The sequence below is a fragment of the Ambystoma mexicanum genome, chromosome 10 (genome assembly GCF_040938575.1).
Source record: "Ambystoma mexicanum isolate Mex_15411 chromosome 10, UKY_AmexF1_1, whole genome shotgun sequence".
NCBI classification, from domain to species: Eukaryota; Metazoa; Chordata; class Amphibia; order Caudata; family Ambystomatidae; genus Ambystoma; species Ambystoma mexicanum.
Genome location: NC_090932.1, coordinates 429,234,495 through 429,260,899, shown reverse-complemented (window position 1 = coordinate 429,260,899; position 26,405 = coordinate 429,234,495). Strand labels below are relative to the sequence as shown.

The 26,405-nt window shown below is 49.2% G+C and overlaps 1 protein-coding gene across 7 annotated transcripts in view; it reads left to right on the top strand.

Moving 5' to 3' along the window:
• The window catches only part of PIK3CB (phosphatidylinositol-4,5-bisphosphate 3-kinase catalytic subunit beta), a 2,502,085-nt gene that overhangs the window by 1,775,982 nt on the left and 699,698 nt on the right, over window positions 1-26,405 (top strand). For all 7 annotated transcript variants that reach the window (XM_069617988.1, XM_069617990.1, XM_069617991.1 and 4 more), the window contains one exon: window positions 26,065-26,243. In XM_069617988.1, coding sequence (XP_069474089.1) covers window positions 26,065-26,243 — 179 coding nt within the window. The remainder of the gene's footprint in view (window positions 1-26,064; window positions 26,244-26,405) is intronic.

Sequence of the window (26,405 nt, the reverse complement as noted above, 5' to 3'; positions counted from 1 at the left end):
ACATATGGATCATGTCCGCTTTGTCGTTTCCGCACCAGGGGCATTTCGGCGGTGCATGTTTGTTGAAGGTAGCAACTCTTAGTGGGGTCATGTATGTCCTGTATAGCACGTTCAATTGAACTTGTTTAAATCTAATGTTCCTCGACACCTCTTTGGGGTATAGTAGTATCCGCTCCCATTCACTGTCAGTTAGCGTGGTCCCTAATTCGGATTCCCATTTTTGTCTCAGGGACACACTTTTCGGGTTGGGTCTGTCATTTAGTTTGGTGTACAAGCGGGAGACCGGTTTCCAACCGTCTGCTAAATCGTACATCTCCTGGAGGAGGGGGTCCGGTGGGGGTTCTTCTGGCCAGACAGGCCACTGTGCCTTTGCTGTCCGCTTGAGGCGGTGGTACCACAGGAACTGAGTGTTCGGGATGCCTTCATTGGCTTTTAACGATTCGAAGAACGTGCCGTCTTCAAACAGATCTCCCCATGTATAGATTCCGGCTCTCTCCCATTTCCTAGTGTCGCTAAGTCTGCCTGAGTTTTGCACACATCCGCCAGGATGGGAGTATTGGGATTGTAAGGGTGGTCCAGTTGTCGAAGGAAGCCAATTCTGGCCCATACCTGCCTGCCCAGGGTAACAATCATGGGGACTCCAGAAGTTTGTTTCGTCGGGTTCCAAAGCATTTCTTTAGGGAACAGCTTTGTAGTCGGATGTCGCAGGAGCCCTACTTCTGCTGACAGGTCGTCAGAGAGCCATTTCGTTGTGTGGCTGAGCTGCGCGGCTAGGTAGTACCTTTGCAGATTGGGTAGTTGTATCCCACCTTCTTTGTACGGGAGCACGAGTGTGGGCAGGAAGATCTTGTGTCTGGACGACCCCCATATGAAGTCCTTGATTAGAGAGTCTAGTTTTTTGAAGAAGGGAGGTCTGATGTAGAAGCATACATTCGTGAAGTGGTATAAGAAACGGGGGAGAACTATCATCTTGACTATTGCCGCTCTACCCATTACTGCCAGTGGTAACTTCGACCAGAAGTTCATAGATTTGCGGAGGGCTCTTACTGCTTTTTCCGTGTTGTGTTCGTGCGTGAGAGCTGGGGTATGACACACCTCGATTCCCAGGTATTTAAACTGCTCTGGTTGCCATTGTATCCCGACATCTGGGAGGTCGGGCTTATCCAGACCCCTGAGTCTGGCCAGTGGGAACGCACACGACTTTAGTTTGCTAAATGTTATTCCAGAGTATCGGGCATAGTTGTCGAGGATGTCCAACGCGACTTGTGCATTGAGCGGGGGGTTATTCAGGTACAGGAGGACGTTGTCTGCATACATGGATATTATGGCGTGATCACTGCCCAGTCCAATGCCCGCGTCGAAGTGTTGTGTCCTGAAATAGGCAGCCGCTGGCTCCAGGCCCAGTATGTATAACATTGGGGATAGCGGGCATCCTTGCCGCGTGCCCCGCTGTATCGGCCAGGCTTCGGACAACGTCTTACCAGTCTTCACTCTCGCTGTCGGTGTGTTATACAATACCTCGACCCACTTTACAAAGCTCTGGCCAAAGCCGAATTCTTTTAGCACTTCGATCAGCCACTCCCAGTAGATGGAATCGAAGGCTTTTATGGCATCCAAGGAGAGTACTGCTAGGTCCTCGTCCCGATCATAGGTCTCTGCCATGATGTGTTGGAGCCTCCTCAGGTTCGCGGTGGTGTTGCGTCCTGGCACAAAACCGTTCTGGTCCTCATGAATCAGGGTTCCAATCACCCTCGCCAGCCTCTTAGCCAGGATTGTGGTCAGGATCTTGCAGTCGTAGTTTAGCATGGCAATTGGGCGGTATGATTCACAGTTGTTGGCGGGTTTGTTGGGTTTGAGTATAGGGATGATAATTGTCTCTTTCATGGAGTTGGGTAAGTTTCCGTATGCCTCCATATACACCTTGTGGAGTGTCGGAGCAAGGGTCGCTTCGTACGCTTTGTAAAATTCAGGCGGGAGCCCATCGCTCCCGGGGGTTTTGCAGGTGGTCAGCGATTTAATCGCGTCCGTCACGTCCTCTGTAGTGATTTCCGCGTCCAGTAACTCTCTTTGGGCCTCCGTCAGTCTTGGGAGCTCAATCTCGGCCAGTGTGGCCTTTATGTCGTCCACTGGTATTTTGGTGTCGTGGGTGTACAATCTGGAGTAGAAGGCCGCAAAAGCTCAGTTAATGTCTCGCTGCGTCCGGTGAGTTATCCCCCTTTCATCGGTTATTTCAGTTGGGAGGTGTCTTGGGAACTCGCGCTTACATAGCCAGGCCAACATTCTACCAGGCTTATCCGCTTCTTTGTGAGATCTGGCTATGTAGGTCGTGTAGTCAAATTTGGATAGTCTGTTCCAGGCCAAAAGGCACTCCTCCCGGGTGCCCTTCAGTTCTATTTCGGCGTCCGGCATGATACTGATTTTGGATTCCAGGTGGGTGATCTTGTTCTCCAGTTCCTCCAGTTCCAGTCTCAGGTGCTTACGGATACCACCGGCACCTGATATAACTTCACCCCTTGTTACAACCTTCATGGCCTCCCATAGTGTGCTCCAGCTTGACACTGAGCCTGTGTTAATGTCTAGGTATTCCTCAAGTTTGGTGCCAAGTTCCTCCCTAAATGCGTGGTCTGTGAGTGCTGCGGGTGGCATTTTCCATAGCGGGATAGGCGGTCTGGGTCCTCTAGGGGCCCATTGCATGATCAGCGGTGAGTGATCGGATATGGTTCTGCCTAGGCCGAGTGTGTCGTCCACTTGTTGAGCCAGCTCGCGATCTATGAACAGATAGTCTATTCTCGTGTGGACCTTGTGCGGGGCAGAATAATAGGAGTAGCACCTCTCGGTTCGGTGTTGTTCCCTCCAGATGTCCACCAGGTCGAGCTGTTCTATTGCAGTGTTTAGCGCGTTGGATGCAGGGCTATTTGAGAGACGGGGGGGTCTGATCTGTCCACAGCACCGTTCCTGATGGAGTTGAAGTCGCCACCCCATATGAAAGCACTCTCTCTCCGAGGAATCATTTTGGCACTGAGCGTTGCGAGGTGTGAGGGTATTCCGTGTTGCGGAAAGTATGAGTTCACCAGGCAGATTGGCATGGATTCAATGGTACCCCATAATATTAGGTATCTGCCCTCTTTATCGGCTTCATAGCCCAGTAGGTGGAAGGGCACAGTCTGGCTCACCCACGTAAACACTCCTCTGGCGAATTAGGAGTATGGCGCCCCTTTCCCTATACCTCCCCATCTATCGGATAATTTGGCCGTGGTTTCTTCCGTGAGGTGGGTTTCCTGAAGCATCGCTATTGACACCTTTTTCCTACGCAGGTAGGAGTGGATCCGGTTCCTTCTCAGGTACGTGCCCATGCCCCTCACATTCTACGTCATCACCTTAAGTTGGAGTGCCATTGGGCTTGTGTCTTGGTTTCATCTTCCCTGTCGCCCCTGTCTCCAGGTGGTGCGGCTTTCCCTCTGGGTTCTGGTGTTTTCTCTTCCGCCGCCCCTAAGGGCCTCCGGTCCCATGTTTCCGCTCCGCTGATATTCTGAGGACTGTGGTGTGAACAAAAACAATTAACAAAACTGTAACTGGTGCGCCCAGCAACGACAAGGTCTTGCTGGTGCTCAGACGCTCTCGTACCGTCAGGACCCATCCGGGTGTCGGGCATGAGGGAGGTCGGTCAGGCAACTGGCCTGTCCTGTACTGTTCGTGGGGGGTGGGGCCCTGTGCCTGGCATGGGCCGAGCGAGGGCCGCATCATCATTGCTAACTGTTGGGTGATTTTGCCTTCTCTTAGGTCATTTGCCTTACGTCCGAGTTGGGTTTATGAGTCACGGCATCTTCGATGTCTCAGGTGCGGGGGGTTCTTCAATTTTCAGTGGGTTGAGGGTCTTTATGTGCAGCTAGATTGTTGTCTTCTAGCCACATGTTTGCGGCTGCCGGGGATTCCAAGAAGATCGCCCTGCCCTTGTGGATCACTTTCAGTCTGGAGGGGTATAGCAACATATACTTCAGGTTCAGTTGCCTGAGTCGGGCTTTAATCGGCACAAATGAGTTCCTCTCCCGTTGGACTTTCGGGGTGTAATCGGGGTAGATCGTGATTTTCGAGCTCCCGCGTTCAATGGGGCCCTCCTCTCTGGAGTGCTGGAGGATGATCTCTCTATCCTGGAAGTTGAGAACTTTAGCAATTATAGGGCGAGGGTGTGAGCCCGGCGGGGGTCTCTTCTGTAGTGATCTGTGCGCCCTTTCAATCGAAAATCCTTGCGTCAGCTTTCCAGCGCCCACCTCCTGTTGTATCAGGGATTCTATATAGGCCGTCGGGTTCGGGCCCTCACTTCCCTCCAGTACCCCAGTATTCTGATGTTGGCGCGTCTGGCTCGGCCTCCTCAGCCCTGTCCTCGAGTGTGAGCACCTTCCGTACTAAGTCCAGCACCTTAGCTTTCAGCTCCATTGTATCTCCCGACGTCTCCTTTATGGTTGATTAGGCGGAGGTTACTCTTTCTGTGAGGTGCGGGCATCCTGGCGCATGAGTTGTAGCTCGGATTTGAACTCCCCGATTCTGGAATCTCTGAATGCGCGCAGTGATGCAATTGCCTCCAGCACTTGAGCTTGATTTTCGGGAGAGTCTGCCGGTTTTGCTCGGGGAGGTTCGGGAGTGGAAGCGCATGGCTGCGGAGGAGTTTTTACTTTAGCTGACACATACGTGTCCATGGTGCTTGCCTTCGTCTTGTTCCTGGCCGCCATGGTGAGAGGCGCCACTCGGTCGTGTGGAGGTGAATGACGGCGGGCGAGATTGGGGAGCTTATGGTTCCGGAAGCAGGGTGGTCCGGTTTGCGCAGAGTCAGTGATCAAGTTCTCGGAGGAATATACAATGGCACATGTTCAATTGGTTTATGCCCTCGCCCAGCGCTCTCCTCACCTCCACCTTCTTCTGCTGTCGATGGCAGGGCTCCCCGCACCGGGGGGTCGGCGCAGCCTCTCTCGGTGCCGTAGTCCAGGGCACGGGCCCGGTCTCCCCCGGTCGGGAGCTCCCGGTTGGCTCCCCGCAGCAGAGGTTCGGACCCGGGTGGAGGTGGAGGCTCTTCTCCCCCGATTCAGTCGCAGCAGCAGTTTATAAGCCGGTTTCGCTGCAAAGGCGGCTAGCGTTCTCCTGCGACATCAGCTTCGAAAGATGGCCGCCATCTTGGGTCCCGCCAGGGGGGGGACCTTTATCGGGAAGAATCCGTGGGTTTGGAGGTCCGAGTCCAGGGGAAGACCACAGTAACGTGTCCGGGGTCGGTTCCCCTTCCCTCGGAACCGGTTCTTTCCGTCTCAGGTGCAATTTTAGGCAGGCAAAAGGATCAGGATACGGCGCCTCGGCCGGAGCATGGCGACTGAGCTTCCACTCGCCATGAGCTCCAGGCCACGCCCCAGCCATCTGAATGTATATATGTACCATCAAAGATATATCACTTTTGTAAATTTTAATTATGCAACATTGTAATTCGCTGTAACACTATAATTTCTATGCAACATTGTAAGCTTAGTATATTCTGTTCACTGCGCCCGGTTACCCTTGGGTCTGGTGCGCAATACAAATAAACAAACAAACAAACAAACAAGATACATGTTCTGTGATGGGTGGACTCCCACCTCCCTCTGGTCCAAATCCCCTCGCTTGGGGTTATTGCTTGTTAGGGAGAATTCTCTGTTAAGGCTAATTTCCCAAACCTAGTGAGTTCCTCAGCAGCTTTGCTGGATTTTTTGGGGTTTATTTTTTTCTCCTGCTAAGAGTGAGACTCTTTTTCCTCCCACTCTTAGACATGATTTGAGATATCCTTTGACTTTGTAATGTGTTTTATGGGCTACGAGGTCTTTTACTCCATAGGTTTTCATGTATTTTTGGTAAGTGTGTTACCCAGCACCCTCAGTGCAGTAACACAGGGGTGTCATAGTGCCCCCCAAACATAGACTCTATACCCTGGGACTGACTACTGTCTCCCAGGGCATGTAAAGTCACCATTGACTTTAGTAGTCTTAAATTGTGAACAGAACCAGTACAAGCCATCATATTGTGGAAGTACTGGTAGGGGTAATTAGACTGCCCCTGGGTCTGTTTTTCGAGGGGGCACTGTGCAGTCCTCCCTCGTCGAGTTTCTGGCTGGTGGCAGTGGTTACCATGCGGAATATTCCACCGGAATATTTCCTATGGGATTTTCCCATTCATTTTAAACGCACCACTTTTTTGGCGCAATGTTAAAGATACCGCCGGGTTATTTATTTACTATTTATTCCCCGGCTGGGTCTTTTTGCCAGGACTCGGTTTTAAAATGGCGTTTGTGTTCACCTCTGTAACTCCAACCCAAGTCAAACCCTTTGTTCCACTTTTTGGCGGGCTTCTGCACAGAAGCCCCCAAAAGTGGTGCCACTCTGTCTGGGTCTACAGGATGTGTGGGAGGGGGGTTTAGGCACCCTGGACTGAGTTGCCTCGGCAACTCAAGTCGCACTCTTGCGTGATTGGCCCAGTGGTGAGCCGCCCGGATCACCACCTAGAATGTTTGAGTGACAGCTAGGACTGATGAATGGGGGTTTTCTGCATAAAAGCAGGGCTTTGGGGACTGGAATTCCAGAAGTCGCCACAGGACCAAAGAATCCGAAGAGGGAGAAGCTGAGCCGACCTGCAACGACGACACCACCGGTGGAGCCCTGCTGGACCGTCTCACCACTTCCCAACGACAGAGAAGATCTTCATCCCGGAGAGTCTTCTTCCTCTGAACTGGTGGGGATAACCAGTTTGCCCTCTTTTTGCCTTCCTGGATCGTCTCATGGTCGAATCGCCCGTGCCAAGCACCCCGGCGGCCGGATAGCTACGCTTCACCACTACCGCGAATAAAAGGGTAGTACCTTTTAACCGGGAAACTTCGCGGCTGGTTTCTTCCCTGGCAGTGCAATGACCTCCATCTTTCCTCCACGTCGAGATCTCCTCTTCCCCTGGACGAAGCACTGACTTGCACCCGCTGCCAGGAACAACTGCCCCCGCTGGAGCTTTCTCACCATTTCAGGTACTGTGTCCCGCCTGGTCTCCCTTGCAACAGACTGTTCAAGGTGTCCCGTAAATCCTTGACTTTCTATCCTGGGGTGACTTGGGAACTGCTAACTAACATTTCCTGACTTGATCCAACCCTTTTTGAACTATCTGCAAAGACTCTTTAAAGTACTATTCAACTGTGTGATGTTGGACACCTTCCGCCTTGCTCTCTCCAAGAGTGGGCCTGGCCTATGACTTTCTTGCTCCTCAGTAGACTCTGCCTTTTCTGACATGCTCTGGTTCTCTTAAAGTGTTGGTATTGTGTATTTTCCTATTTCTGCCGTTTTCTCTCCCTTTTTAACTAACTTATTGGAGTGCCATCTTAGGTTAAGCGCTCACCTCTGTCTGTAAATAAGTGGTGTTTTAACTAAGACTTGTTCAATAAGTAATCAGGGATGTATATATATTAATAGTGACTGTGTTTGAACTTGCTTGCCATATTAGTGTTAGTGTATTTTACAAAGTGTGTTTTTAAATAATTATATACTTTTATACCCAAGCTCTGGTCAGTGTTTGCTTGTGCTACTGTATTTTAGTACCTATGTTGTATACTCTATATACTGTCTAACTCTTCTTGAGAGAAGTCTGACTGCTCAGCCACAGCTAAATCTGGGTGGTACAGACTGCTACCAATTGGGTTTACTGCCAACACCTGTAGTCCTAAGCCTTTTGCAGTGGTCCCTAAGGGAACTGCACAGGTTTCTTCCTAACATTGCTCACCTTAGGTTTTTGTGCATTGATCTTTCCGTCCTGCGTCTCTGTGCAGGGGCGCGTGGTTGGTGCAGGCGTTCCATGGACCTAGTTGTTTCACTGGTCCGTGTGCCCTTATGTCGGGTCCAGACCGGCTGTGACTCTGACTCTGCTTGCTGTCTTCCAGGTGAGTTATAATGTCTTTTCCGTCTTCATTCTGTCTCTTTCTTTCCCTCAGTTTTCTCTGTCTTCTTGGCGTCTTGCTCCACTATGCTGTTCCCTAACAATGTCTCTCTTTGTTTTCATAGGGATGGTTGCGATCTCGGAGTTGCCGTGCCGATGGCGAAGACCACAGTGAGATATTGATGCGTGGAGCGCTGTGCTGTTTATTGGTTTTAATTGCTAACCTGTGTTCTCTTCTTTGTACAGGTTGTGGTGAAGTTCCAGAGTGATGAGCGATCGAAGCGCTGCTTGCCCAGGTAAGTGCTTTGTTGATGCTGACCTTGTTCCTTCTCCCTTGCAGGTTGCGGTGAAACCCGGAGATGGGCGAGGTAAGAGAAGCGCAGGGTGCTGCCAAGACTCGCTGCTTGGCCAGGTAAGAATTGCTATTAATGCTGTCTTTGTTTCTTTACCTTTGCAGGATGCGGCAATCTCCGGAGATGGGTGAGGTAAGCGAAGCGCAGGATGGATTCAAGACTGGTTACTTCAAAGGTAAGTGTTCTTGCTCGCTAATGCTGTTCTTGTTCTTCCAGGTTATTAATGGAATCCAGATCTAGGGCTTCAGGATCGGGCCAGACGTGCAAGAGCTTGGCACGGTGAACGTTACGCTGCAGGAGTGCAGAATAACGCGAAGCGTTTTCTGCTGTTTGGGTGTGTTTTAAATAGCCCAGGTAAAGTAGTTCCAGGCCCAGCCACCCCCAAAACAGTAGACCGCATGGCTTGGTTCTAAAGAACTGAGCTGTGTAATAGGCCTCCATGTTGGATTAAGGTCCAAAACTGGTATTGCTTTATTCCTGATAATGGCGCCAGGACTGAATCCATGTATACTTCTGATGGAGTTTTAAGGCCCTTGGGGCCAGTTTGGAGGGTTTTAACCCGGCTGCTGCCAGGGGGCTGTTATAACTGAGTGGGGTCAGGGGCATGGATTGTGACAGGTACTGTGGTGTACATATTCAACCCCAGAATAAACTGAACCAACAGGCCCAGCAAGGCCTAACCTGCGAAATTTAAAATGACGGCTAAAAACAGGCCTACACTGGAATGTATGAGCCAGCTCCAAATCCATAATATATAACTGAAGCCTAGTGCATGCAAAGGTGGGCCTTCCTGAAAATGATAAAAAGAGGAATTGTGAAAGAAATGGAAAGGTACATTACTGAATGCGCACAATGGACTCCCAAGTCATGTGTTTTTGCAAATGCTGACTTTATGTCAAATGGAAACGGCACAGTATGATTGAGATTCAAAACTGAAGCAGTACACATGGGGAAAAGATGCATTGAAATCCTGTGCATCTGGGGAATTAAAAGTAACTTTGCATATATGGAAAAACAAAGTCAAGCTACATATTTCATTTGAAATACATGAAACACCTACTTTCCACCATGGAAAATGTGGGTTGCAGCCTCATCCTGGTTGCCCCCCACAGGCCTTAAGGACCCTGGTTTTCGGATCTGCTGCAGTTGTGCTTGCATGGTCCCGTCCATCTTCCGATCTCCAGAAGGGGTTTCCTGGCGCAGAAGGGCGGGCAGTGGTACATCCGTACCCGGCCAAACTGGTCCTGGTGGCCTGGTTCCTGATCAGCCGAGGCTTCAGCACGCTCACTTTTTAGATGACAACTGGCACATCATTCAGCAGGCCAGGAGACCCTCGACTCGGTCCCAGTATAAGAGCAAATGGACTAGGTTCTGCCATTGGGCCCGCGACCAGGGGCAGGACCCTATCACCTGTCCTCTGGATGACGTACTGACCTTTTTGGCGCACCTGGCACATTCTGCAGTCCAGATGGATACCTGCTGCACGTATTTGGCGGCCATCAGGGTTTACAAGAATTTCCCTGAGCATGTGTTTTCGGCAGCCAGCCCGGTGGGTAAGGCCCACCTTATGGGGCTGTCAAGACTTTTTCCTCCATTGCATAGACCTCATTGAGTATGGGACCTCAATGTGGTTGTTTTGGCTTTGCAACGCAGGCTTTTCGAGCCAATGGCTTATATGGACATACACTGGGTGATGCTAAAAACTGTTTTATTGGTGGGCCTCACATCGGCACACAAGATTAGCAAGCTACAGGTGTTGTCTTTGTGTGAGCCCTTCACCACGTTTCACGATGACAAGGTCATCTTGGGCACTCACCTAAACTTCTTGCCCAATGTGGTCTCCCCTTTCCATCTGAATGAAGAGATCTGCATGCTGGTGTTCTTCCCGAACCCACAATCTGAGGCACAGTTGGCCCTACATTCCTTGGACCTCAAGAGGGTCCGCTAGTTTGATCTATCTCGGAAGAAATCCTTCAAGAAGCCAAGGCATTGTTAGCGACTTTTGGGACCTCCTCCCCCGGCTCTCAGGCTTCCATCACTCGTTGGATGGTTCAAGCCATTTCAAGGCATACACGGCCATGGGCAATCCTCTCCTGCGGGGGGTGCTCGAAAGGTGGCAACCAAGATCTCCAAAACAGACCAGGAGGACGAGGAGACCTGTGTATGCATTAACCAGGCTATATAATCTATAACCTGCTGTGGGGGGCTCGCAAGACTCTAGGTCTCCTTGCTATGCAGGAACAGAGGCAAAATACCGGAGACGTGGCCACCTGAGAACCCGGCCTGCTTTTCCGCTGTGCAGGCAGGCTCGCCCCAGTTTGAGGGACAGGAGCGTGGTGCAGGCAGCCGGACCGAGCTGCGTGTGCACCCGGGGATCTTGCGGAGCTGTGGAGGATGTCCCCGAAGAGGAGGAGTGCCGCAGGGGAAGACGATATGATATTTTATTTGTATTGCGCTCGTACACAAGTGTTTCAGAGCGCGACTAGGCAATGTAGGGGAACAGGGGAGAACACAAAAAAGAACAATCTTAGTAGGCCCTGTGACATTGAGAACGCGCAAGTGTATGGGAAGGGAGACAAAGGGAAAAAGTGCATGGAAGGGGGAGAGTGGAAAGTGCGGAGCAGAGGAGAGCAGATAATAAATAATAAATACAAATAAATAGAAAATGGAGGCAATAAACAGTGGTAATGCAGCTGGCAATTGCTGTGTTTATGGCAGCAGACTTGGTAACTCTAAGTGCAGAAAAAAAAAGAAAGAGGGGGGCTGTATGGGTACAGATACAGTCCATCAGTGTAAGGGGTGGCCAGGAGGCAGTGCAGGAGGGTGGCAGGGTGTGCAGGTACCTGGGCCCAGGGGAAAGAGGGTGGCAAGGTGCACAGTGCCAAGAGAGCCGGTCAGCAGGGTAGAGGGGATAGAAAACAGAAGCAAAGAGGAAGGTCTTGAGGTGCTTCCGGAACTGGAGATTGTTCTCCTCAAGTTTTAGAGTGGCAGGGAGGCTGTTCCAGAGGGAGCTGAAGATAGAGATCACCCGCACCTCATTTCTTTGAGAAACGATTGACCCGGAGGGAGTTAGAGGTAGAGGAGCGAAGAGCTCGAGAGGGGAGGGGTTTGAGGAGGGATAGCTGAAGGTATTTTGGACCCAGGCCCCAGAAAGCCTTGTGGACAATGCAGAGTGTTTTGAATTTAATCCTGGCATCCACTGAGAGCCAATGGAGAGATTTCAGAGCTGGAAAGATACGATCCCAGGGCTTGAGGCCAAGGACAAGTCTTGCAGTCCTGTTTTGGATAAATTGCAGAGGGCGGAGAGTGGAAGCAGGTAGATTTAGAAAGAGGCTGTTACAATAGTCCAACCTAGAGAGAACCAGAGCTTGGGAGACAGTGAGCGTCTGAGGGAAGGAGAGGAAAGGCAGAGTACCTCTGAGGAGGTGCAGTAGGAAGTTTGACTTTTTAGAGACCTCAGAGATATGGATGGAGAAGGAAAGTGTGGAATCAAAGATGACCCCGAGGTTCTTATCCTTGCAGGTAGGGGTAGGACTGGGGCCAAGGGAGGCCGGCAAGAGAGTGAGGGAAAAGGATGGAGATGGTGTGCCGATGAGGAGGATATGAGTCTTGCTGGCATTCAGACAAAGATTGTTGGCGGCACACCAATCTTGAATGGCAGTTAGGCAGTCAGAGATGAGAGAGGGAGAGGAGGTGGCCAAGGGCAGCCGGAAAATTAGTTGTCATCAGCATAGCACTGGAAATTTGAGCAGAAACAAATGGCAATACACTGGCCAAGAGTTGCCAGGTATTGATTGAAAAGCCAGGGTGAGAGGTTAGACCCCTGGGGAACCCCACAGGTAGAGAGGAAGATAAATGATAGGAAGGACCCCAGTTGGACCTGGGAGGGTTCGATCAGAGAGCAAAGAGATCAGCCAGGCCAGAGCCTGATCAGTGTTACCAAGGTTATCACGGAGATGGTTAAGTAGGATGGTGTGATTGACCGTGTCGAAGGCAGAAGAGAGATCAAGAAGGATGAGAACAGAGGGAATGTTAGAGTCCAGGTTGGAGAGCAGATCTTCACGTATGTTCAGGAGAGCAGTTTCCGTGCTTGTGGCCACTCTGAAGCCAGACTGGTGGTCATGGAGACAGCCAACAGAATCTGAATGAAGGTTAAACTGAGAGATGGCCAGCTTTTCCAGGCGTTTGCCCAGAAAGGGGGTAAAGGAAATTGGGCGATAGTTAGCCGGACAGGAAGGATCCGCTCTGGGTTTCTTGAGAAGAGGGTGCACAAGGGAGTGCTTCAGAGGGGAGGGGAAAGATCCCGAGGCAAAGGAGTGGTTGCAAAAATTGGCAAGGCCGAGGGAGGGTGTCCATGTGGTCCTTGATGGTTTTAGAGGAACAGGGATGAACCTGTTTTGACAAGGCTTTCATAGATCGGACTTGTCTAGTGAACTCGTCGGGGAGAAAATAGGAAAGGAAGAGAAGGACGTTGGGGGGTGGTTAAAGGGGGGGTCTGCAAGCACAGACTGGGAGAGAGGGTGGACAGGATGTCCTGGGTTTTTGAGATGAAGTGTGAGGCAAGGGCATTGCAGAGAGTCTGGGAGGCAAGAGGAGGGGTGGAGACTGCCGCAGGGTTGGCAAGCACCTTGCAGATTTTAGAGAGTTTGGCCGAGTTGTTAGATGCCGCAGAGAGACAGGCTTGAATGTGGACTCTCTTCTTAGTGCGGACAGTCGGTATTGCCTTTGGAGCAGGCAACAGGCCAGTTTGTCAGAGAATGAGCAAGAAGCCCTCCATTTCCTCTCAGCCGCCCTACACTTATGTAGCTAGGTCGGAGTCATACCAGGAATTGCATTTGGCTTTGGACTTCAAGCAAATCCTCATGACAGGGGCAAGAGCATCAAGAGTATCAGAGATATAAGAGTAGAGAAGGGACAGGGTTTCGTCGGGTGTGAGTCAGCCAGAGGAGGAGGAGGAGGAGGAGGAGGAGGAGGAGGAGGAGGAGGAGGGGGAGAGAAGGTGGCAGCGAAAGCCTCAGCTGACACACGCTTCATAGGTCGGATGTCTGAGAAAGTAAGTGGCAGTGTTGGGGTGGGGTTGGCTAGGGTGGAAGAGGGTGAGAGATGGGACTAGGGAAGGCAATGTTCACTCCAGGAGAGAGAAGTGGTCAGAGGGATGGAGAGGGGGAGGCCAGGCGAGATCATAACATCAAGTGTGTGTCCAGCAGAGTGCGTCGGGCCAGAGAGGAGGATAGAGAGGGAGTGGGAAACGCAGAGGTTGTGAAAGAGCAGAGATGAGGGACAGGGAGAGCCGAGGTGGATGTTAAGGTCACCAAGGAGGAGGAGTTGAGTGGTTGAGGCAAGGAGGATCGAGGTCAAGTGGATCTGGGTGCAGAGAGGATCTTGTAGCCATCAGGGAGTAGTGTGTCAATGCTCGTGACAGAGCTGGCCATGAACACGGTCTCTTAAAGACCAAGGACATCAAGGTCGAGTTCTTCAAGGAGGTGGCAGATGTCAGAGGACTGTTTGACAGCAGAGCGAGAGTTGAGAGTGGCAAGATGAAGAAGGTTGCCGTCCTTAAAGACCTTCCGGGGATGCATGGCAGTGTCTGGAACTCCCCCCTGACCCCCCCCACGAGCTAGGTGCAGCTGGATGTGAAAAGTCTTGGCACTCATCGGAGCCTGCAGCTTTGCATGCTGAAGTGAGACGCAGATCAGCCTGAGGCAGTGGGAGGCACGAGGTGGGTCAAATAAACTAACAGCTAAGTGGATCCACGATGGTGCGCAGCTGGGGGGAAACTTGACGGGGATACAAGAATCCCCCTGGGGGCAGCTGCAGGTGTCTGTGTGAAGTGTTCCCTCCCACCGGTCTCCCTTTTTTTTTTTGGTGTTGTCAGTACGGAGGGCTGAGACTGGCTTCGGGGTGCACAGGGGCCCCCTCCACTGTACATGTGGGCAGTTCTCAGTGGCGAGGAGTGCAGCGTATAGTAGACAAAGACACCAGGAACTCCTCTTTTGGGACAAAAGAGTGGCATTGGTGGAGGTGGGGTTAGCTGAGACCCTACAATGGTGTTACTGCCTCTTGTGGTATAACTATCGGGTGCCAAATTATCACTGGCTGTGAGTAGAGCTGGAACCCTAAGGAGTTACTGCTACAAGCAGGTGTGCAGGGTGGCCGCAGTTGACTGTCAAAGGGAGGCAAGAAGAAGGGCTGCCTGCAGTTCACCCAGAAGGAGGGCCTGGTGCTACATAGAGGCACGTCTACCTTGCCCAGAATGGCTGGGAATGAAGCTGCGACAATATCCGACCCACAGAAAGCTCTGGCTGAGCCTGTGCCAGACAGTCCCTCTGAACTGAGTCTGGTGCTTGCTAAAATGAAGACTGGTTTTGCTGCTGTAAATACCAAACTAGATGGTATGGAGTGTAAGATGGACCGAATTCAAGAGAAAATAGAAAAGGAAAGCGGCTGGCTCAGGGAAGCGGAGCACTGGGTCGGCGTGCTGGAGGATACGAATGGCGAGGTTACGGTAGCGATTCAGGGTCTACAGAAGGTCAAGGAAATTTGAGACAAAAATTAAGATTTGGAGGCGTGATCCAGGCGCAACAATGTTCGGGTTACAGGGATCACGGAATCAATACCACCATGCAATATGGGGAAGTTTATGGAAATTGTTTTTAAGGGCGTGCTTCAAGACCCGGAACTGTCACCCCAGTTCTTAGTGGAAAGAGAACCTAGAATTTTAGGACAGACCCCGAGACCTGGGCAAAATCCCTTCCCGGTCATTGCGAGACTTTTAAACTACTGCAACAGGGACGTCGTCTTGCGAAGAGCACTGGAGCTGGGTGATGTGCAGTATGAGGGGGCAAGAGTATCCCTTTTTCAAGATTTTATGTCTGCAGTACAAAGAGTATGTCTGTCGTTTTTGGTAGTGAAGAAACTCCTACGGTATAAACAAATACAGTACGCAACGTTGTATCCCTCTAAGTTGAGGGTTGTGCATGGCAACAGGACATTATTCTTTACAGACACAGTTGAGATTGGTGCGTTTGGAGTCCCTTCCTATGCTTTGAGGGTATTGGTTGTTTGTGTGGTTGTTCAATATGTAGAATATCTCAGTTTGGTCTGTGAAATAGGCAGCTTTTTGTTAACTGCAGGGTGATTTGAAAATGCCTGAGCCCACAGCGGGGTACGACGACATAATGTAACGAATAAGAACATTTGCTTAATATCCTTTTGCGAAGGGCCTCCGCCTCCTACTGGAAGGGGAAGCTGATGTGGTTGGAGTGTTAGGTGGTTGCTGTGTCTGTTAGGCAGATTGCTGTGCAGTTCCCTTGGGGAACACTGCAAAAAGATTAAGACTACAGGAGTAAGCAGTAAATCCAATTGGTAGCAGTCTGCACCACCCAGATTTACCTGGTAGCTGTGGCTGAGCAGTCAGACTTCTCTCAAGAAGAGTAGGGCAGTATGTAGCGTATACACAATAGGGCCAAAACACAGTAGAGCAAACAAACACTGACCAGAGCTTTGTATAAAAGTATATAATTATTTATTTAAAACACACTGTATGGCATATACTAGCACTCTCCATCAAAAGCAAGTTAAAACAGTCAGGTAAAGTATACACACCTCCCTTAATAGTTATCAGACAAGTCCGGGTTAAAACACTACTATTTGTTAGAACAGATGTGAGCGCTTAACCAAGATGGCACTCTGATAATGTAGTTAAAGCGAGAGAAAAAGGCAGAGCATAGAAATAAAACAGTTCCCAACACTTTTAAGAGTTCAGAGCAAGGGGTGAAGGGCAGGTTATACTGTAGAGCCAAAGTTCATAGGCCAGGCCCACTTTAAACGGAGCAAAGCGAAATGTGCCCAGGATCACACGGTTTAAGGTGCACTGAAAGTCTTTGCAGAGTGTTCAAAAGAGGTTGGGGAGATTCAAAAGATATAGTTAGGAGGCCTGGAGCCAACCCAGTTTAGAAGCCAAGGATTTAAGGGTCACCTTTAGCAATCTGTAGAAAGGGAGGCCAGGCAGGACACAGTACCTTAAAGAGAAAGGAAGCTCCAGCGGGGGCAGTTGTTCCTGGCAGTGGTTGAAGTTCGTGGTTCCGACCAGGGGAAGAGAAGATCTCGTCGAGGAGGGAACGTGGAGTCATTGCACTGCACAGGAATGAAACCAGCCGCAGAGTTCCCGATTAAAAGGTGCAGTCCTTTTATTTGCGGTCAAAAGTGGTGAGCTTGGCTATCCGGCCGCCGGGCTGCTTGGCACGGGCGATTCGACCAAGAGACGTCTTTGGAAGGCGAAAAGGGCGAACTGGTTGATCCCACCAGCTCATGGGAAGAAGACTCGTCCAGTAGAAGGTCTTCTCTTGTCGTCGGGAAAGTGGTGAGGTAGTTGCAGCAGGGCTTCACCGGTGGTGTCGTCGTTGCAGATGGCTCAGCTTCTTCCCTCTTCGGATTCTTTGGTCCTGTGGCGACTTCTGAAGTTCCAGTCCCAAAGGCCCTGCTTTTATGCAGGAAAAACCCCCATTCATCAGCCTAGCAGTCAATCACACATGCTAAGTGGTGAGCCGGGCGGCTCACCACTGGGCCAATCAGAGTAGAGTGCGACTTGGGTTGCTAAGGCAACACAGTCCAGGGTGCCAATTCCCCCCTCCACCCTTCCTGTGGAACCCAGGCAGAGTGGCACCATTTGGAGGGCTTCTGTGGAGAGGCCCGCCAAAATAGTGGAACAAAGGCCTAGACCTTGGTCAGAGTTACGGAGACGGACACAAATGCCATTTTAGAAAAGAGTTCTGGCAAAAAGACCCAACCAGTGATTTAATATTAAATAAACCGGCGGAATCTTTAACATTGCACCAAAAAGTGGTGTGTTTAAAATCAATGGGAAAATCCCATAGAGAATATTCTGGTGGAATATTTTGCGTGGTAACCACTGCCATCAGCCAGAAACTCGATGGGGGGGGCGGGATAGTGCCCCCTCAAAAACAGACCCATGGGTAATCGAATTACCCCTTACCACTACTTACACAATATGATGGTTTGTACTGGTTCTGTTCACAATTTTGGACCAGTAAAGCCAATGGTGACTTTACATTCCCTGGGAGACAGTAGTCAGTCCCAGGGTATGTTTGGGGGTCACTGTGACACCCCTGTGGTACTGCACTGAGGGTGCTGTGTACCACACATACAGAAAAACAGATGATACCCTATGGAGTAAAAAGAAACCCCATAGCCCATAAGCACATAACAAGTCAAAGACATACCTCAAATCATGCCTATGAGTGGGAGTAAAAGAGTCTCACTCTTAGCAGGAGAAAAAAACAAACCCCAAAAATCCAGCAAAGCTGCTGGGGGACTCACTAGGTTTGGGAAATTAGCCTTATAAGATAATTCTCCCTAACAGTGTCCAACGCCCCCAGGTAGGTGCCCCTGTTTAAAATGTTTAAAGGCACTGTTGGGGGAGGGTGGGAGGCGGTCACTGCCTGTTGGGGATTGCCACTGGGGGCGTAGGGGGATGTTCACAGCAGAGGCAGCCTTGGGAAAGGGAAGTATGGGAGTTACGAAGGGGGTGGGATTGTGAGTGAGTGGGGGGGGTATTAAGGTTCATGGAAAATAGGTTCATTTGTCTGCCAGTGGGAAGGCTGAGTGGACTGAAAGTTTATGCCTTTGTGGGCCAGTGGCGGTGGAGAGCTATGCTGTCAGCAAGACTAATGGCGAAGGCTACAGGCCTCGATAGCTGTACTCTCCTTAGCCGGAATTTTAGGGCCTTAACAGTTATGCAAAAATGCGCAAGGTTGTGGCCTATAGCGAGCGGCATGGCGCAAAGAAATGTGTTCCTCCAGTAGACTCACCTGAGAGTAAGTCTGAATGTGGGACTGGCGAAATCATGGGGGGCGGGGGGGACAACAGCTACTACATATCTTTTTCATCTTATTTGTGAGGGGTGTCAATTATTCATAAATCCTTGGGGTTTAGGCTCTCTGCTCAAGATTTTGATCCTGGGTGTAGATATGTTATTGTTGCTGGGGAGCTCTCCAGTTGTCTGATCACATTGGTGAATATGTATTGGCCAAATGTGGAAGATCCTGGTTTCTATGCAGCCTTGTGGGTAAAATGCATGAAGTATTCACATACGCACATAGTTGTTGCTGGGGATCTGAATGCGATATTGGAGGCAAGGCTGGACAGATCTGCGGGGGTGCATCCAGATTCCTCAATAGCCAACGCTATTGTTAAGAAGGATTTCTGAACTCTGACCTGGAGTGCCAGAGGTTCAGAAGGCCAGCCTAGTTTCTTGGAACAGGGTGACCTCTGTGCAAGCCAGACCAATCAGGGTAGCTATGGCAGGCGGTCAAGACGAAGTCTCAGGAGGGGTGAGGGTGACTGAAGGACCTCAATGAGCACACAGAGCAAGGACACTTAAAAATTACTCCAGACAGGCGTTATATTAAAAATATAGACACATTTATTACAAGGCCTTTGTAACATAGAGCATAGCAAAGAATAAAAGTAACACTACGTAAACCAATACATCAAAGGGAAACCGTCAGTGCAGGTAATCTTCAGACCCAGTTCCACATCAATAATACTCCTACTAAGAAGCAGTCCAAGCCCTACAAAGGGAGGAGCCTTTTGCTCAATGGTACCTGCGCGCGCTTGTGCCAGTGGGCAAGATAGGGTCTCTTCAAGGGTCTCTAGCAGCTCAGGAAGGTGGATAAGGCCCACTATTCAAGGACCTCCACTTGAGGGCAGAGGCAGTTTAACAGTGCGGGATGGAGTCGCTATTTCACAATAGCTGTTGAAAGGAAAGGGGCCCTCAGGGGCCACTTGTACTTAAAAATGGGCTCCTGTGCTAGGGGCCACCGTTTGGGGTAAGGACTACTCACCGGACCCCGACGCAGGCAGACCCAAACTTCGCCAGTACAGTCCACTTCGCTGGTAGGTTCGAATGCAGCAAAAAGGACGTCTCGGCACCATGTAGTTACCAAGATACAGGGATGATTCCCAAACGGGACAGTGGCGATTTCTCCTCCCCGGGCGGATGAATCGACCCAGTTTCACTGCAGCAGGATTCAGGGGCAAGAGGGTCACAAATGCAGCGAACTTGCACAGGTCGTTGCCGCGGCAGGCCAACACGGTAACCGCGTTTACTCTGGTCCTGGCACACTCATCTCACCTCAGACCTGGGAATGCCAAGTGTATGAAATTCGGTGTGAGAGTTCTGTGGACACAGAGCTAGCAGTACACCAAGTTTGGATGGCCTCCTCGAAACGGCGGCGGCGACAGAGCAAAGCAACTGGGTAAGCTGGTCAGTTCACTGGTTGGCTCAGGGACACTTCCGAGAAAGCTTACTTGCACGGTTTGATGAAGGTGCCGAGAATAGTTGGTCCCACTATTCCAATGGGTCGAAGCGTCTTCGCAGACCTTCTAGGACAACCAGATGCAGTGGGGTCCCACGGAACGACAGCGGGCTCAGGGTGCCAAACCTTCCAGCGGGTCACTAGCGGTTCCTTGACTCAGCTTTGTGTTGCAGGATACTGGGCTCCTATCCTTTGTTCGGTGTGAACTCAGGAGATCGACATGGTAGTGGCGTTTTCAGCCTCCTCTTATCCAAAGTTCCCTTCGTGCCAAACGGAGAGGACCCAATGTGAGATCTACTCACAAACACACACTCCATACGTGGACCAATCACGGACCACCGTGGTCCCAGGCATTCATGGCACTCCAGACTCTCTGGCACCCAGGATGTGTATTGGGATCAGACATCCCAGCCCACATCCTGGAGGTACACACACAAGACATGCAGAAGCCTGCAAAAGCATTGTGTTTCGAGGGAAAATGCATAACCAAATAAGGACTGGCCCGGGTCGGCTCAACCTGGGGAAGGTGAAGGGGCAAGATGGCCAAAGGACAAGACAAAGAGCCTCGTGGCATGGCCATTTTGGAGCCAGGCCACCTTTTTGTGCCAAACATGGTTAACATGGCAAGAAAGGGTTAAAGATAATGCGAAGGGATAGCTGCCACCAGTCCTGTCCATGACACATCTGCACAGTTCATCAAAACACCAGCAAGAGTTTCTAGGGCCTTGTTACATGTTGCACAAAAGCTGCAACATGAGGAAAGGACTAAGGGAAACAAAGTTTCCCAGTACTGACTGTTTTAAGGGCATGTCAGTTTCCCCATAAAAAGTGAGCGAAAGCCCAGAGGAGTGCAGCTGAAGGCTGTGCTTCTCTGGCAAAGTCAATGGTGTCTAAACAGCAGCAAAAAGTTTGGGGGTTGACGCATGGAGGAACAATTACATACAATTATGAAATCTTTCCTAACAGCTATTAAAGAGGGGATGTCGGAGCTAGGCCAGATCTACGTTTGGAAGGCTTTGCATCCGGGAGAGAGGTATTATTCCTTTTATTTCTCAGTTCATGACACAAGTTCACGCATCGATTATATCCTAGCCTGGTCCGAGATGATTCAAGGCCGTATATCTTGTACGATGCCACCGCAGACACTGTCGCATCACTCCCCTGTAGTATTACAGTTCTGAATGGCTGGCTTGTCGCTGGCACGGCCTCGCTGTCGGTTCAAGTGTCAAGCTTTACTAGACGTGGTTTACCATAGTGAAGTACATGAAATTGTTACGACCTACTTCGTGACAAACATGGCCTCTGTACAGTCTGCCGCCACTCTCGGGGAGGTGTTTAAAGGTACTTTGAGGGGACGCTGTATTTCAATTTGAGTGCAGTGTATTGAAAAGCATCTGAGATAGATAGGATGGGTTGGAATGCACCTTCGTGAATATGGAAAGCGGCATTGGCGAGACTGGCCGCTCTGAATCCCTACCCGAAATTTGGGAGGTTTTAAGTAAATTCAATGTGGAGGCTGACCGGGAAGTACGGTTCTTGGCTACGCTGCAATTGGCCCGTAGATACTGGGAAAAAGGCAGAGCAGGCAGGTACCTAGCGAGAATTTTGAGTAGTGCCAGAGGTCAGACTGATATACCGGCAATATGTCGCTCAGACGGGGCTCTGGCAGAATTTCTTGTTTTATATGAGAATGTATATGCTGAGAGGGATAGGGGACACCCAGACAATGTACTTGGTGTAGTGGACAATGCCCCCCTAAAACAGCTCGGTGAACCTGCTGTAGAGGCACGGAGTACTGCAATCACTGTCGAGGATAGCCTTAAAGCAATTGGAGATCTCCCGTTGGGTATAGCTATGCGATCGAATGGCATCACCTCAGAATTCTTTAAGGAATTTGGCAAGGGGGTTGCAAAATATCTACTAGAGGTGTGGGACGAGGGACTTGAGGTAGGACGCTTGTCCCCTACAATGCGGAAGGGATAATCACCCTGATATTAAAACCAGATAAAGACCCAGTGGGATGCGCATCGTACAGACTGATCTCCCTCATGAATGTAAATTGAAAAATCTTCTCTAAAATCTTGGCGGACAGATAGCTGCCATTCCTCCTGCCAATAATAAAAGTGTAGCTGTCTAGTTTCATTCCAGGGAGGAGTACAACCCTTAATCTGAGGAGGCTATTTGGGGTGTATGCTCAGGTGGACCCTTCAGTCCAGACAATAGCAGCGCTTTTAGACATGAGAAAGCTTTTAATTTGGTGGCACGGGATTACCCATTTGTAGTGCTGGAAAAGATTAGGACTCCTCCTTACTTTCTGTTGTGTTTTAAGATGCTGTATTCAGGGGTGACAGCTAAAATAGGGTTATTTGAAAGACACTCAGAGGTGTTTGGCCTGGTGTGGGGTACACAGCAGGGGTGTCAATTGTCCCCACTTTTATTTGCTATAGCGATGGAGACTTTGGCTGTGAAATTGAGACGATTTCATGAGCAAAGGGGGTTGGCGCTTGGAGGCACCCGTGAGTTGATTTTGCTTTATGAGACAATATTATTTTGTATATTAGAAACCCCAGTAGTAATCTAACCCCCCTCACTCAGGAAGTCGAAGCGTTCGGGAATATATCAGGGCTGAGAGTGAATTGATCCAAGTCAATCCTGTTCCAGTCGAATGAGAGTACGAAAAGACTAGCGGGGCGGAGGGGTTTCGATGGGAACAGGAATCTGTCAAATTCATGGGTATACGTATTGGCAGGTCCAGAACGCATCTCATTCAGGATAACTATGGAAGCTATATAGAGGAGCTTAGAAGCAGGGTTGACTGCTGGGGCTTTTTCCCGATCTCTCTATTCGGGAAGGTAGCGATTGTCTAAATGATTATCTTACCTAAACTGCTGTATCTATTTCTGAATGTTCCATTGTGGCCATGGTTCCTATTCTTTGCTGAGTTTAAGTCGTTGGTGATAAAGTTGCTGTGGAGCACGAAAACACCTAGAATACGATGGGAGCACCTTGTCAGACCATGGGAAAGGGGTGGAGTGGGATTTCCAGACTTTGAGTCATACTACTTGGTGGCGCATGTTTTCTTTGTCTCTTACTGGATGCCGACTTCTGGGCAATTCCTACATGTTAAATTGGAAAGGAGGGCAGCATTCCCATACTCGTTACAGAGCTCCCTGCTCTCGTTTAAGATAAATGGTAAATGCCCCTTTGATCCAGCGGCGTGTTCAGTGCACGCATGGGAGCGGCTATGCCGTAGGTTGCATATTCAGAGGAATCATTGATTGCATGGCAATAGGTTAAGGATAAGTTTGGGGACACATTTGGCTTAGCATTCCAATTCCACAGGATCCGGGAGGCATTCATGGCGTGGTCACCACCTTTCCCGGCAGAGCCTAGAATGGTTTCACTGTTGACATATATAGCAAATTCGATGAACTTCCAGTGGATAGTGGCAACACTATATGTCATGGCTTGGAATAATACGGCTGGGGAAGAAATGGCTAGTAGGGCGAAATGGGAAAGGGATATTGGTGAGGAGTTGGGGGATGCCAGGTTGAAATCTATGTGCGAGTACTCTAAGAAAGTGGCAATTAACTCCCGTTTTAAACTTATCTGCCTTAAAATCCTCTACCAAGTATACCTAACTCCAGTGGGCTAAGTTTGACAGTGTGGGCGACAGTAGATGCCATTGTTGCAGTTGTGATCATGCCGATTGTATACATGTGCTTGTGGAGCTGTCCTCGTGTGGTCAACTTTTGGTCACAGGTTGCAGAAGTGACCGAGGCATGTTAACTGCAGGCTCTCGCTAACTATTTTAAGCTGCGTGTTTGGGTTGGTACTGGACATCTCGAAGAGTGGGAAGAAATTACTATCAATATGTATGATACTGGTGAAAAGATGTATATTAATGTTCTAGTCGAGTCCTACAGTGCCAACGATATCCAAATGGCTAAGAGACTTGGCTTGGTGCTGTTACATGGAGCAGCACGAGTACTATAGAACAATACTTTGGGCTTCTGGCCCTCAGACATTTGGGGTCCTGTGCGGAATATGCTCACTGCAAGGGAGGAAGCTGCCTGATGTGGGAGGTTTATGATGGGGGCCAATGTTTGCAGATACACATGGGGCAGGGGTGGCGTAACATGAGAAATGCCTGTTCACTGCGTGGGGGGTTGGAGGGTACAGGTGGGTCTTTGTTTCTGTTTTATGCTGACAGCGATATGCAATTTAAGTTGTGGACCTATATGTCAACATGGCAGTGCACCAGAATTCTGTTGTGAACATTAACCTATTTAAATATTGTTTTTTTTATTTAAAAAAACAGTTCCAGGGCAGGGTTTCAAGCCACGCCGTCACCTTTCAGAGACCTGCTTCTTGGGATGTCAGCAAGGGGACTACTTGGACCACTCCATCGGCCTTCTGTAGGCACTACTCGTTGGACACCATCTCAGGCCGCGATGTATAGTTTGGTCAGGTGGTTCTGAAGAACCTTTTTGCTTCATCCTAAATATGAGGCAGGTTGTCACGGCTCCACCCTATGTTCTTGTTCGATGGAATCATCCACAATGATGGAGGAAAGGGGTCGGGACATATGAGTATTTGAATTTACTCACTGTAGTGACTAGAGTACTCATATTCCTTAGTCCCCTTTCCTGCATACGTCCCACCCACCTTCCCCCACTAGTATGCCAAGGGCTAATATGTACTAAGACTAGCCAGGTATCTAAGCATCCAATGCTTTAAAAGGGTACTCAGGTGAGGTGCCGGAGGCGGGCCCTCAGTGTCGTGTTTCCACCCTGATGCCGCACCCCCACGTGCTATACTAAATTTAAAGGAGAAGCTCAATTTATCGCTGCCTAAGGTTCCAGTACTTGTCCCCATGTTGGCGGAAGCCCACAAGGATGAAGAAAAGGGCACAAAGGACTGCAAGTACTCTAGTCACTACAGTGAGTAACTTTAATTTATTAACATCCCTACACATTGTTGGTTGTGAGGGCAAGCGGCAGCGTGCGCGTCTTGGAAGCAAGACGACACGAAGCAACACAGGTTCGATCCCCGGGTCCGCGCTTAGATACCTCTGGGTATTTAAGCGCGTTATAAATACGTAACTAAGACCAAAAAAAAACAATTATGCAACTAAGAAAAAAATAATTCCTGTAACAGCGCCTCGATGCCCACGGGCTGTGTGAGCGCTTTATAAATGTTAAAATAAAAATAAAATGAGGATAGATTTTGGACATAGACTTTTAATTTGAGCTTTTGGACTCTGATTTCCTTAGTTTTGTTCAGGTAGGGAAATCCCACCTTAGCATAGGTCAAGTTAGGCCTTCAAGCATCCTGACATTTGAGTTGACAAACTTTTTAAATCTTTGAATCTGTTGTCTGTCTTGCTTCATGATGCCTTCACATTTGTTTAATTTGGTACGATTCTGCCTAGAATGATCCTTCAATACCTACTAAATATTAAGACTGGTTTGTTCCTCCCTATGTAAACTTCCTTGAAATTGCGCCCCAGACTCCTTATCGACTTGCTAACATAGCATAACGCTGTATCCTTGGCCAAAATGTATCGGACATCAGAAATTTCATCCACCATTACAAGCTTCTGGTGTGGTGTTTACCATCAGAGCTTGGGACTGCACTTCTGGCTTTGGTTACACATTAATTTCTAAGAATTAAAATCCCAGGGTGTGCAGCAAAGTTTGTGTATGTACTTACTTAAACACTGCTTGATGGGTCCTCAGGTAAGTACAGACTCTTGACGAGGAAGATGGATGATTTAGTAGTGGCTCTATTTACACGTCTACTCTTCTTCACACCGAGTCCTAAACTTCCTCATCACAGTCCTAGACCCCCACCACCTCTCGCCCATGGTGCATAGATGACTTTTCATACAAGGAAGGGAAGTGGGTTCATACTACAGCCAACATGGGTTGTGCTACATTATTTTCTTTAAAGCATAGAAGGAGAACTCAGTCAGAAAATGTTGCTTCTAATGACTTTTGTGATATTAGTAATAGGGAAAATCTGTCTTGGGATACTACGGCTCACGTAAATATGGACTGTCATAGACAAGAACAGTACTTGACTAAATAATGTTTACTGGTAAGTAATTGGGCCACTAATATTATGGCCTGTCATTTACTACCTGAGCGCTTTGGTACACTGCTCATGTTTTGTGGTATTGTAGAATGATTTAAATATTTACTTATTTAGGGCTTTTGTAGTGTCCTGTATGCCATTAATCGGCTACTTCACTTTAAAGTCATTGATGACCTAACAAATTAAACCGCGTTTCGTACCTGTCAGTTATGCATTTTAAAAATTACTGGGTGTCTCGTAGTACAGTGTGATTTGTTTTTTGTCTTGTCCTTTTACTGCTGATTTCATTCATTGAAATTATTTTTTCACAAACCTGTACATGTTGTTGATTATAATTCTACATATTTCAGGTTGAAGCCCTCAATAAGATGAGAACCCTCAATAAACTTATAAAACTGAATGCTACCAAGTTAAGTCGGGCCAAAGCTAAAGATGCAATGCTGTCCTGTATAAAAGAAAGTGCTTACAAAAACGCACTCTCCAATTTACAGTCTCCTTTAAATCCCAGTGTGACACTGTCTGAACTGAAGTAAGTACATTTAGAATATTTTTGTTTGTTTGCGCTCTGTATAGTTTGTGGGTGTAATGTCAGCATGGTAAAACCAAAAGTAACATGCCTCGTATCAGTTGAAGGAATTCAGATGAGCAATACATTCTGTGCTATGAAATGGTTGGGTCCAATCTTCTTTAT